This window comes from Ictalurus furcatus, chromosome 9 (genome assembly GCF_023375685.1).
Source record: "Ictalurus furcatus strain D&B chromosome 9, Billie_1.0, whole genome shotgun sequence".
Classification (NCBI taxonomy): Eukaryota; Metazoa; Chordata; class Actinopteri; order Siluriformes; family Ictaluridae; genus Ictalurus; species Ictalurus furcatus.
The window spans coordinates 18,324,658-18,337,635 of record NC_071263.1 but is presented as its reverse complement, the minus strand read 5'-3'; the positions used below and the strand labels follow the sequence as shown (position 1 = coordinate 18,337,635).

Sequence of the window (12,978 nt, the reverse complement as noted above, 5' to 3'; positions counted from 1 at the left end):
GCGCAACATCTGCAGCTGGTTTAGGGTGAATAGGTTAGACGATTCACAAATTTAGGGAAAACTGAGATTTGGTGTCAAAGTGTACCTGTAAAGAAGGCAAATTGAGTAAATTCTTTAAAAATGACACCTGCTTCACTGACAATCTGGTGTCTCCTCACAATTTGGATGCTAATCCCAGATGTGCATCTCGAGGAAGAGGGTGAGATTGCTTTTTTTTTTTTTTTACAAACTAAATCTGAATCATTTAAGTGCTCATATTGAATATTTTTGCAAAGTAATTCAGTTTTATATAATGAAAGTTAGATAATGGGGTGAGTTTGTAGGTCACAGATTAATCCTTAGACTTTCCAGTTCCAGATTAGAAATGCACTTATAGTTGTAAACCAAATTCCAGATTATGTCTTATTTGTAATGACCACTTCAACAAATGCATATATAACACATGCAAAGTAAATAAAATAAGGGGAACTCCGTGAATAATGAACATGCACCTGTTGCAGTACTAAATGAACTTTTTCCCCACAAATAGAGCTTAATGAAACTGTCATATGTACCAATGAGCAGATACAAGTGACCATTCCAAGTGCTTTTTTTCTCAGCAAGGACCCCCCTGTTTATGTACGTATGTACCTCCTCAAATAATATATTAATGTGTTTTAATAGTTGTAGTCAATTTCATTCCTTATGTGTGGTGGATATTAAAACCATGTTTTCTTCCTAATCCAGATTTGGGATTTGCATCTAAATGACCCAGAGTGTCGTGGCACTGAGGTTGGGGATGACTATGTCTTCACTATCAAGACTAATCTTACCGATTGTGGCACCATCATGGTAAGCTCTCAGTCAATGTATCATTTATTCTTTATAATCAAAGATCAAGGAAGTTTCTTTCCTTTCTAAAGGAAAGCTGTGAAAGAGCTATATTTTCAATACATTTGTAAAAGTGTAGATACTGCAGATAGGGTCTTTTGAATTTGGAACAATACTATTCATTTAGTTCAGTTATAAATGTTGTTTCTTCCTTTGAGTTTGTTGATTAGTATGGTGCATTTGATTGTTGCTGTTATCTCATGTTCAGTTCTTTGCATTATTTGTGACAAATATTGTAATTTAGAGAAGAAAATAATATATTTTGAGAAGCAAAACATAAAATCCTAATTAATGCACGTGTATCATATGCTAATATGGTGGCTTTGTTTTCCCTGGACTAATTGTTTCATAATATGCAGAGGGGGAATGAGCAAGTGTTGCTTCTTTCCCTTCAGACTGGATGGCTAGAGTGCTTTCAGAGCTTGAAGGGGAGGGCTAGTAGCCATTCTGCTTTAAATTACCTTGATTTATATGTAAATGATGACTGTGTTTTCAACAGCAGTGAATAGGCTGACCATAATTCAGTGTCACACTTTGTACTCCCTCTTTTATTCCTCCCCTAGACCATCTCATACAGTTGTAACATTACCTGGAGGATGGGTTTCACCGTGGCAGGATATAAATCTGCACTTGAGAGTATGAGTATCATTGAGAGGCTCAATCCGAATTGTAAAGCCAGCAAAAGGTTTACGTAGTCTTGTGTGTGTGTGTGTGTGTGTGTGTGTGTGTGTGTGTGTGTGTGTGATGGAGAGGAGCAGTGTTCAGCTTAGAAGGCTTTTTCTCATACTGTTACTGGAAAGTGGTATGACATTAGAAATTATTGGATGAGACATTAACGTGAAAAACCTTTTACTTTTGTACCAAAACACATATACATAAAATCTGTTTACAGGTTTGCAAATAAGAGCAAAACTTCTCATTAGTCAGTCTACCAACAATATTAATCTAAAACAAATACCAACAAAGCTATTACATTCCCTGAAAAGTAGGAATTAGATGGGAGGGTTTGTTGTTATGGTGAAGGAATAGTTTACAGACACGCAATAAAACTACTGGACAGGGGAGGAGATTAGTCTTTCCTTTTCAGTAGAAAAAAGGCTGCTTCCTTTTATTTCTCACTCTTCTTACAACTATCTATATAAATGGACTGAATCCTAACTATATTTTACTGTTTGTGTATGTGATGTGATGTTTTGTTTTGTTTTTGTTTTTCTAGGCATCGGATGAGACTTACATCATGCTCACCAACACCATTCACAATAATGAAACAGACATCATTACTAGAAGCTATGTCAACATTACATTTGGATGTCGCTACCCAGCAAACTACATGGTCCAGCAGCCTAACAGAGAAAATATGATCCGCGTGGACATCAGGTGAATTCTTTAAGGACACAATCATGCAAACAATGTTGTCTATTCCGTCTGAAGCTCCTCGTATCCAGACCATAGCATGCATATAATAAATAATAAATATTTAATTATTGCTATTTGTTTAGGCTTAAATGGCATTGAAATTTAGACTCGTTTACTTGTTTTTCTTGCTGAACAAAAGAAGTAACCAATGGTAACTATGAGGATTATCTGAAGTGTTTATGACAATATCCACTGAGTGTCCTTCAGCGTCCTTCAGGAGGCCTTTTAACATTCTCTTATCTGTAGGACAATCACTCTGGACACAGAAGATGGAAATTTCTCAGTGTCCATGATGCTTTATAAAGATGAGGACTTTGAGGACAAATGGACCACTGTTCCCTCTCTAATGCTTGATGATAACATCTATGTAAAGGTTTTCATGGTTTGTATAAAAATAAGATGGATGTCTTGTAGTAAATTATAAGCTATTGTGAATCTTCGGCTATTCGATTTCTTTCTTTTTTGTGGCACCTGGGACCCACTTCAAATGAGCTTTTCTGTTGAATATTGCATTGCAGTTGTATGAATAATGATAAGCCTCCTTTTCCCCACTTCAGTGTAATTGTCTGGGTAATACAACACTGTCTGTGATTTAGTGAAAGTTGGCCATTGTTTATCACAGACATATGTCCCTGTTAAAGACTTTCTGCCTTGTCCTATGTAGATACCTTACACGTAACATCTTAAATATTTAAGGAATTTTTTGTCTATTGTAGTTGCCTCAAACTTTAATTTCTTAAATATTTAAAACCTTGTTAGCGTCTAATTAAATCACAAATCGCTAAATGAATGTCTGACTCAATACAATGTTCCTTGTAGATTAGACTAATTCATTCAATAAGTCATCTCACGTGAGCAAATCTGAATCCAGTGATTCCATGTTTACTTTACCAGACCCTTGGCTGATACTCTTGTTTACTCTCAGCCTTGTGGGAAATCTGATGACTGCTTGGAACAGTGTTTGCTCAATAAGTTATTGACAGGACTGTTTGGAATCTCACCATACAGATACCAGCTAATCTCATGCTCCGAGTGGAGAGATGCTGGGCCACACCGTACCATGATCCATACAGCAACATTCAGTATACTTTCATCAAGGACAGGTTTGTGTACATATGTAACGTGTCTTTTCTGACCTGTTTTGTTTTGGTCAGAAGACCTGTTGCAAAGGGAGCTGATAACAAAACAACATGTATGACTCATGTTCCTGTGACTGCAGCATTGGGCAGTACTCATTTCACCACAACAGCTGTGCCTGCCTAATTCTGATTTCTGTTCCTTCACAACTTAAAATATGCTGCCATTGACATCTGCCAAGATAAACTGTCTCTTAGGCCATATGTTTGTATGCATTATGTCAGTATATAATACTATTATAATATACAGCTCACGGTATATATTACTGAGTAAAGCCATTACTTTTTCTCATAAAAAAGAATAAAATGCACATGGAGTCTTTTTTTTTTTTTTTTTTGTCCTTAGCTGTCCAGTGCTGACCAATTACCAGACTCTGGCTGTGATGAAGAATGGACGAGGCCCAGAAGCTCTATTCAGGATCCAAATGTTTAAGTTTGTAGGCAGCTCCTACAGAGACATCTTCCTCCACTGTAACGTCCAGATCTGCCACAGCAGTGCAGGAGCATGCCGGCCTGTGAGATCCCACTCTTTATGCCACTCTCAAATCACATGTTCTACCTTCACAAACACTACAAAAGCTATTTCAAATGTGCAATTTGTAGTAGTAGCTTAAATTAACAAGAATTTACAAATTAAACCAGCTTTATATGCAAGCCAACTGAAATCACACCATTAACACATAATTTTTCTCCTTTTTTCTCTTATATGGTGATACCACAGAACTGCTCCACTGAGGATGCATCAGCACGCACACGCAGAGACGTTGCTCTGTCCCACACTGTGTCCTATGGACCAATAAAAAGACGTGAGGTTCACTCTGACAAAAGCATTCTGAGTAAGTTTTATCTGCACTTCAGTGTTTACAGTTCCATAAAGGTGCATGTGATTTTGATCACTAAGACAGTACCTTCCTACTGTATCCAATGACAAACAACTCTGCTCTAGATGTAAGTGTGCCCCCAGTGGAAACCTTTGTGCTTGGAGGTCTGTTGGTGGTCCTGCTGCTCATCACTGGTGTGTTTGGGAGGCTATGGCTCAAAAGCAGACAGTCTTATCCTACCCAAGAGGCCCAACTCACCCTGTCCAACATCCACCACATCTCAGAAGTGGCCAGCTAAGCTTGGGTCCACAAGGAAATACCTCTCTTACACATGCACACAGACTCAAAATTAAATATGTATTCTGTACAGTGAGCATTAGAGTTATAGAATGTTGTTTTAATGAACTACATAAATAGGTTTAGTATATACAGTATATATGTTTCATTGAAAAGGCTTTGTTTTAGATGTGCATTTATTTTTATTGTTCTTTAATCTGTTGCTTTTATTTGCTGTCAAGTATGGCTAGGGAAATGAAATTTAAAATACAAGAACTTTCATATACTTATTTGTTTGTGTTTTATTTATTTTTCTGTTTGTTTGTTTGTTTATGACACTCTATATTTAATTTATGCTATAAATTCTGGAATGTAAATTCAGTCCCTGGGTTACTAACTCTTTTCCCTTATATTAAATCTCATTCTCCACCTCCACTACCCTGCAGTCACTAACACTGCCGTTGAAATGGAATTTCACAACATTTGGTTAAAAAAAAAAAAAATCGGGCTATTATAATGTTTATTCTGAGGCTTGTGGCAGTTTGTTGATGTCCACAACAGGTGTACTGACTCATTAAAAACGCGTGTTGCTTTGCCGAGGCAGAGCTTCGTCTGGGGGCGGTGCACCAGCGACACAAACCCCGCCCATATATACATATTCAATAGTTTTAAAGTATCAACCGGTCAGTGTAAATAAACACGAGAAGAGACAGACAAAAGTAGTAAACTGTAAATAATACTTTTTCGTTTTGTGTAATTATAAAAGTGTTTTGAACTTCATAGTCATTAATTAAAAGTACGTCTGCCATCCTGTCGCGGTAAGTAACATTACTTGAACACTAACTCATTTTGTCTGACTAACTTGTTAGCTAGCTAACGCTGTTAGCCGCATGTTGTTGAGGAAATGGCCAGGCTGCTAGTCCTCTCAGTGCCTGTTAGCAAGCACCGGCTAAGATCTCCATGAGACCATGATGGCATAATGATTTTACCGAACAACATTAGTATCAAAATGATATCTAAATGATAAGAGTTTCTATTGTCTGTACGTGGCGCTCCGCTGGTATATTGGCTAGCTGTCTTGCTTATTGAATGTCACAAGTGCTTTATATAAACAGACTTCTGTGCTAAAATTAGTTAGCATGGGTAGCGTTGGCTGCGGTCTTTCTGGATAATAACTCCTATGTAATTAATAATACCGGAGATAATGTGTCGTGTTAACGGTTAAATCATGTACGAATAAAGACATAACTGGCTTTAATGACTGTTTATTGCAGTGTATTGGTACAACGCAGATAGACAGCAGCTGGCTAGATGCATAATTTGCTTAGTCAGTCAGTGGTTTAACTCGCATGCTGACATGAGCTTGTGTTTGGTTTTACTGTGTAACAGGTCAGATGAAAACTCTCAGGGTTTATAGAATAACCGGTGACATTTTGGTTAAAGCAACCTGAATATAATTTTGGTGTCGAAATAAAGCCGCCTGAACCGACGTGTTCCCGAGCAGTAAGTTTCGCAATGTTTATCCACTGCTGCAGTCACATGTTGTGTTGAGAGACAAGATGTGGAACAAATACATCTCCAGCACAAAGCTGTGTGAATACCTGCTCTGTGATTATTCAGACTGGAATAAAACATAAGAAGGGAGATGTCTAAGTTCCAGCTGCATTTAGGAAACTGTACACAAATTGAAGTTTGTTTATATTCAGGACAAAAAAAAAGTGATTTGATTCATGGCGAGTGAATTAATAATGGTTAAGATATCACTAGGCTTTTATCTTAATAGATTTGGGACACGGTTGCGTATTAGTTTAAAAGAGTGTAAGTTACAATATAAAGTTATAAAGTATGGATGCTTGTGGGTCTGAAGCAAGTTTCCCAAAATTGGGATTATGGGGTAAAACATGCCACGAGTCATGGGGCCGGTTAAGCCTCTATGTTCTGAGTTCGGTAAGACACCCTTCATGTCCAGATTAAGTTGGTAAAGGATTTCAAGTAAATAATTTTGTGTAAATAACTGTTAAAGCCTTTTAGAGTTTGTTAGCAAGGTTAGAATCCTGCATTCATATCATATGGGGAATAATCATAGACACAGAGGAAAACCATTGACCTCTGAGTGGGAATTATTAATCAGAATTTTGAGTGCTTTGTGACAGCCTTTATTTTGTTTTATTTTTTTCTTCAACCAAACCTGGTAGTGAGGCAACTGACTACATAAACATGCCGGGTGTCCTAGAAAATAAAGAATGAATTACAGCTGATAAATCACACCACCTGCTTCAGTTCTGTTAAAGATTTAATAGAGATGTTTAATACAAACATAGCTACATGCAAATAGAACTAATGTTAGACAAAACTACAACCACCCTTTTTGATCTAGTCAACAACATTCCAGTCGGAATAACGAGAGGTTTTCCAATCCTCCCAGATTGTCCAACATGATGTATCATAAAATTATAAAAGCACAACTAGAAGTATAAACTTGTAACTGTTGGTAACTACTTGAAAGAAATACACACTTATCTTGCACAAAACAATCACTCTAGGAAGACTAATCAATACTAGGAAGGGCGCTCGGCTCTTCGAATTAAGTGCCTATGAAGCTACTTGGGATATCGATGACAGATTTTACTTGGATCATAAGATCAAGCTACGTAGTGATAAGAAAACTAAGAAATAAAAAAATTATTTTATTAGTTTGTTAATTAATCAGTTAATAAGGGAAATCCCCTGCGTAATTTTTTTTTCTGCTTTCGGGCTCTTAAACCTTTGGCACATTGATCAGTCAGTGCTCTAATTTGCGTGGTATCTCAGTTATGAACGTAATCAGATTCAGCTTATGGGTGATCCATGCCGTGCCACACTGTCTGGTGGAAAAGCACTGTTATGCAGCCTCACGTATAGGGAGGTGAGTGTTTTTCATTGAAAGCTGTAGCTGCCCTTCTATAACAGTGTGTTTGGAAATAAAAGGTCATGTTTCCACTGTGCAAGAGGCAATGTGACTGTGCAACCTAAGAGGTGTTGCTGTTGTGAAATGGTATCACACAGACCTTCAGTAAACATAGGCTGCAGCATACTAGAGGAATTCTAGCTAGCTATCCATTCATCTTATAGATCAGAAGGAACTTTAAACATGAATAAAGTCAACTCAATATTTCGTGACTTGTTCTTATTCAGGTTCTCTTTATCTCCTCTTTGCAGGTAGATCCTGAGGCAAAGCTGTACTGAAAACCTCTTGCTATAGTTAATATATGTAATGGAGGAGTTACACATTCATTGCCAGAATTGTGTGAACAGAAGATGCATGGTAAGATTAGAGACTGGTGTTTCGTGTGACCTCATGGGCTGTCCTCTTGTGTGTGGGGCAGTTTTCCACTCGTGCAAAGCAGATGAGCACCGTTTGCTATGTCCATATGAAAGAGTGCCTTGCCTAAATAGTGGTTTTGGATGCCCCTTCACTATTGCCCGAATGAAAATGGCACAGCACCTGGGAATATGTCCAGCCAGTGTTGTTTGCTGCACCATGGAATGGAACAGATGGCCTGTTAGCTATGCTGATCGTAAATCCTACGAAAACTTGAGCAAGGAAGTTTATGATGTTGAACAGCTAGATATGGCGTTGGCCCTACAAGATCAGCGGATGTTACTCGAGTCTCTCAAAGTGACTACCACTGTGGCAAAAACAGTGGCTGAACAAAATGAGGAAAATGAAAGGTTAAACTCTAGTATAGAAGAAGTAGACTTGAAGAATGGACTAATTGAAATGGATGGGGAGACATACGATGAACTTTACAAGGCGTCAGTGGAAACCAGCAGAAATTTAGCAGCAGCTTTGGACATTCTCAGCAGTGCAAACAAAGGTATTGACCTGATCATGGAAAATCTCAGTGGTAAGAATGTAGACAACAACGGGGCTTGTCACAGTGGTAAAAACGGGGATCATTGTTCAAAAGAAGATCAAATTGAGCTAATGAGGGAAAGTGACACAGATTCAGAGTGTGAGTTGGGAGCTGTAGGTGGAGTCGACTGTGCTTTCCCAGTTGATTTTGATGAAGATGAGAGTGAGAGGAGGGAGCAAAGTGCACTTGATGAGCCTTCTGATGAAGAGGAGGAAATAAATGGCAATGTGAATGTTGATGGACATGGATTTTTCAATGTAGAGGATAATCAAAATCATTTCAGACTTGAAATGCATGTGGAGAGACCTGTGGTAAATTTCAACCGCTTTGCAGATGTCAGGCCAATGATGCCTTATCATTCCATGCCCACTGTAGCACGGCAAGCAGAGATGGCCCATTCACCCCAGTTCCCGCTACCTCCACCCATACCTCTGCCTGATTTAGTACAGAACAATGTTTTACACCAACTGCCTGTTGAAATTGAGGACCGGTGGCTGGAGCGCAAGTTGCAGAACCTTCAAATGCTTAGAGGTATGAGTGTGTTTACATGTAACGGGCGGAAGAATGTTCTGTCCAGTCCGTATTTTTTCCGGGCTAAGATGGAAGATAAGGCAGTGGACACTTCTGACCTAGAGGTTGTGGACGATCCAATATGCCTTCATGGCATCGACTTGATCACTGCTGCCTTGCTCTTCTGTCTCGGTGACTCTCCAGGAGGTAGAGGCATTTCGGACAGCCGTTTTGTGGATGGGTATCGAATTGACTTTGGCACACAGACTTTTTCCTTTCCCTCTGCTATACTGGCCACCAGCACCATGGTGGGTGACATCGCCTCAGCATCTGCCTGTGATCATGCCAGCCCTCAGCTGTCCAACCCCAGCCCATTCCACACACTCAGACTGGACCTGGTGCTGGAGTGTGTTGCTCGTTACCAGACCAAGCAACGCTCTATGTTCACATTTGTGTGTGGGCAACTGTTTCGCAGGGATGAGTTCTCCTCCCATTTTAAAAACGTCCATGGGGACATCCATGCTGGGCTCAATGGCTGGATGGAGCACCGGTGCCCTTTGGCATTCTATGGTTGCACGTACTCCCAGAGGAGGTTCTGCCCCTCTGTGCAGGGTTCTAGAATTATTCACGACCGGTACCTGGGCTCGTTTGGTGTGCAGTCTGACTTAGCTGAACGTCCAGATAAAGTTCAGCGCCACAATCTTTCCCACTGTGACCATCTCACCAGCTTACCCTTTGAGATATTGCAGCATGTTGCAAGCTTTTTGGATGGTTTTAGTTTGTGCCAGCTGTCCAGAGTGTCCAGTACCATGAGGGACGTTTGTGCTAGTCTGCTAAAATCGCGTGGTATGGTGGTCTTGCTTTGGGCGAAGACAAGACGTACAGATGGATCTTTCTCATGGCAGATTCATGACAAGGCAAGTTATTTTTATATACATATATAAATACAGGGTGTCCCAAAAGTCTCCACACATAGGGGACTATTTATGCCAGCACCAGGTTGGTTGTGCCTTCGACAGTGGATGTTTGTGGACGTCCACTTCTTGGTTGGTCTGCAACATTCCCAGTCTTTTTGAATGTGTTTATAAGTTTGGCAGTGGTGTTGTGTGTGATGTACTTGCCATGTTTCATGTTAAAGTCCGTCTCAACCTTGCGACAGTTTCCTGATCCAGCCATGAGAACGATTTTAGTATGTTCTTTTGTCAAAGGCATTCTTAAAGGCTATCTGGAAAAAAAAATCTAATATAAACTAAGTATGAAAACTTTTGGAAGTCATTTTGTTAATTTTCTCTATATATGGAGACTTTTGGGACACTCTGTATAATAGTCTGAGAAAGTAAAATTCATGTTATAATTTCTAAGTAGGATTATTCTTGTATAACACAAGACTAATAAAGTGTTTTCCCTCTGCATGTGGAGCTTAGGTATGGAGATTTAGCACAGCCTTTGGAACAGTGAATGAGTGGAAATTTGCCAACATTTCCAGTATGGCTGACCACCTAAAGACGTGCAAGTTCAACACGGTGGACCGTCGAGAGGAGGCCATCCCTCTGCCATGCATGAGTCACACCAGAGAACTGACTAAAGAAGGTCGCTCAGTGTGCTCCATGCTCAGGCCAGTCTTATAGGCCGAGCATAAAAGAAAAGAAGTGTTCTGCTGTAATGGTTTTCAGTGTGACAGATGAGTGGAAAGTTTTCATTTTACAATACTGGGGTTAGATTTTGTTACTGTGTAGTATCATAGGAAGTAAATTAAGTACGTGCATACTTATTTGCATTGAATTTTCTAATAAAACATGCTGGGTTTATTATTGTTATTTTATATTCACTTGTACAGAAGGACAAAACGTATATTTTTAGGTCTGTTTTAATGCATCTTTGCTTACAGGCATGTCCCTTTAGGACAGAAACACAGTGCAAAGATAAATGGTGATCAAAAATAATTGATTTAGGAATGTAATCCTGTTATCATTTGGTTTCAGCATGTTTGTAACTACAGACAGTTTAACAAAACAGTTTTTGGTTTTTAGATATACAATATGTAGCACTTTACAAAAGAACATTGAAGTTTACTTTGGAAAAATCTAATCGACTGTCACTAAAACTTGTAATGTTTTGATGCTAAGTCATTAGTGTCATTGTTCACTGTGGTTATAAATGTACACTAATGTTTTGCATAAAGCAGTGTATATACACTCACACTCCACTTTATTAGAAACACCTGCACACTCATGCAATTATGCATTAAACAAATCAGGTTGCGGAAGTACAGTGCATAGAATCATGCAGAGACAGGACCAAGATTTGACCACTGAAGATGTTTTTGGGTTATTTTCTGCACTGTTCTGTGAAAACACGAGGGACTGTTGTGCTAAAAAAAAAATTCAGAAGATGTGAAATATTGAAATACTCGGACCAGCCTGTCTGACACCAGCAACAATGCCATGGTCAAAGGCATGGAGATCACATTTTTTCCCCCAGTTCTGATGTTTGATGTGAACATGAACTGAGTCTAGTGACATGTATCTGCATGATTTTATGCATTACACCGCTGCCACACAGTTGGCTGATCGGATAATTTCAGGACTGTACAGGTGTTCCTATTAAAGTGGCCTGCATCTCTATTTTTTTTTTTTTTGACAAAATGAGCCGTAATGAAAGCCTGCTGGACAGGTCTAAAACGTCTGCTATTCAGTTAGTAAAAAGGTTATTTATCGGACAAATCACTAAACACACATGATCAACACATTTCCAAGCGTTCCTCTAATGTCTCTCAGGGTTCTAAAGCTGAAAAAGTGAACAAGAATGAACAGCTTAAAGAAAGAAACATGATGTGAAGTCATAACTGTACTTGCATATTTAATGTCCAGTGCATAAGGCAAGAGGGGCTTTACAGTTACTGGGGTGTCAGTATTAAATATGAAGAAAACTGGTATATTTTGGTAGAAAGAATGTTTTCACTTGATTGGTTTTGATTTGAGGAGGCTGATAACATCAGTCTGAGGAATTTGATATTGAACAGTTGAAAATATTGAAACATTATTGAGCAATATAAACATTGAAACATTTTGTTTGACATCCCTATTTATAAGCTTTTTTTTAATGAAATAGTTGAAGTGTGCACATTTTGAAGCCAATTGTGTGTTAAAACAAGAATTCAGATTGGTTGCCAATAGATTTGCATGGTTTAGCATTTTTGTCTTAAATTTTGGGTATTGATTATTTTTGGTATGGACAAAACATTTTCTAGCATTATATTGAACATTGACGTGATAATCCGATAGCAAATTGGCTGCACTTTTATGGAGATCATCTGATCATTTCTAACTCCTTATGCATGTGATGATTATTGGTGGAAATAACAGCTTTTATTTTTGTGTATCATGTAAAACGTTTTTTGAATACACTTATTAAATGCATAACAGTGGTGCTGATTCCAGGTTTATTTAAGTGGGAAAACTGTTAATATCAACTGTAAGAAGTTGTCTAATCTATAATAATCTATGTTATGAGCTAAAGTACTTAATTCAAGCTATCAAGCCTATGGCCTACATTAGATTGGGTGTTTGTATTCAAAAACTTTCTGTTCAAAAACAAAAACATTTCTCAATTTACTTATACCTATTAATTATTGATTTTAGAGTATTTAAAACGAGCCCAGTACTTAAAGTCTAATGAAAATTGTTAATATACTGTAGGGTGTGAAAACTTTTGAGTGGCATGGTTAGGGTCCTCAACATCAAGGGTGTTAAAGAAGGGTAGTGTCTAGTTAAAAACTATTTAGCCGAGTAAAATTAAGATTAAGGGTAAGAGTTTGGCAGTCACGTGACGAACACTCAGGTTTGAGAAAATACTGTGTGAATACTGCAGGATAATACATAAAAGCAGTGTTTCTTTATCACCACTAGGTGGCAGTAGCTGTTTTTGATTCATTTTCGCACTTTATAATCTAACTCGCAATCTAGTTAACAAGGCCTTCAGGAGTTAAATCAGCAATGACAAAACTGAGAAATCAATATAGTATGCAGGTATTTGGCCTTTCAAACTGCTGTG

General features: G+C 38.4%; 2 protein-coding genes across 2 annotated transcripts; both read left to right on the top strand.

The window, feature by feature from the left end:
• Positions 1-3,769: 3,769 nt before the first annotated feature.
• si:dkeyp-110a12.4 (pancreatic secretory granule membrane major glycoprotein GP2) lies at positions 3,770-4,640 on the top strand. The gene is made up of 2 exons (XM_053633449.1): positions 3,770-3,937; positions 4,144-4,640. The coding sequence occupies exons 1-2, from the start codon at positions 3,806-3,808 to the stop codon at positions 4,348-4,350; spliced, it is 339 nt and encodes a 112-aa protein (XP_053489424.1). The 5' UTR covers positions 3,770-3,805; the 3' UTR covers positions 4,351-4,640.
• Positions 4,641-5,055: 415 nt separating this feature from the next.
• On the top strand, positions 5,056-12,352 carry fbxo30a (F-box protein 30a). Its single transcript, XM_053633448.1, has 3 exons — positions 5,056-5,337; positions 7,718-9,842; positions 10,350-12,352. The coding sequence occupies exons 2-3, from the start codon at positions 7,773-7,775 to the stop codon at positions 10,551-10,553; spliced, it is 2,274 nt and encodes a 757-aa protein (XP_053489423.1). The 5' UTR covers positions 5,056-5,337; positions 7,718-7,772; the 3' UTR covers positions 10,554-12,352.
• Positions 12,353-12,978: the final 626 nt, after the last annotated feature.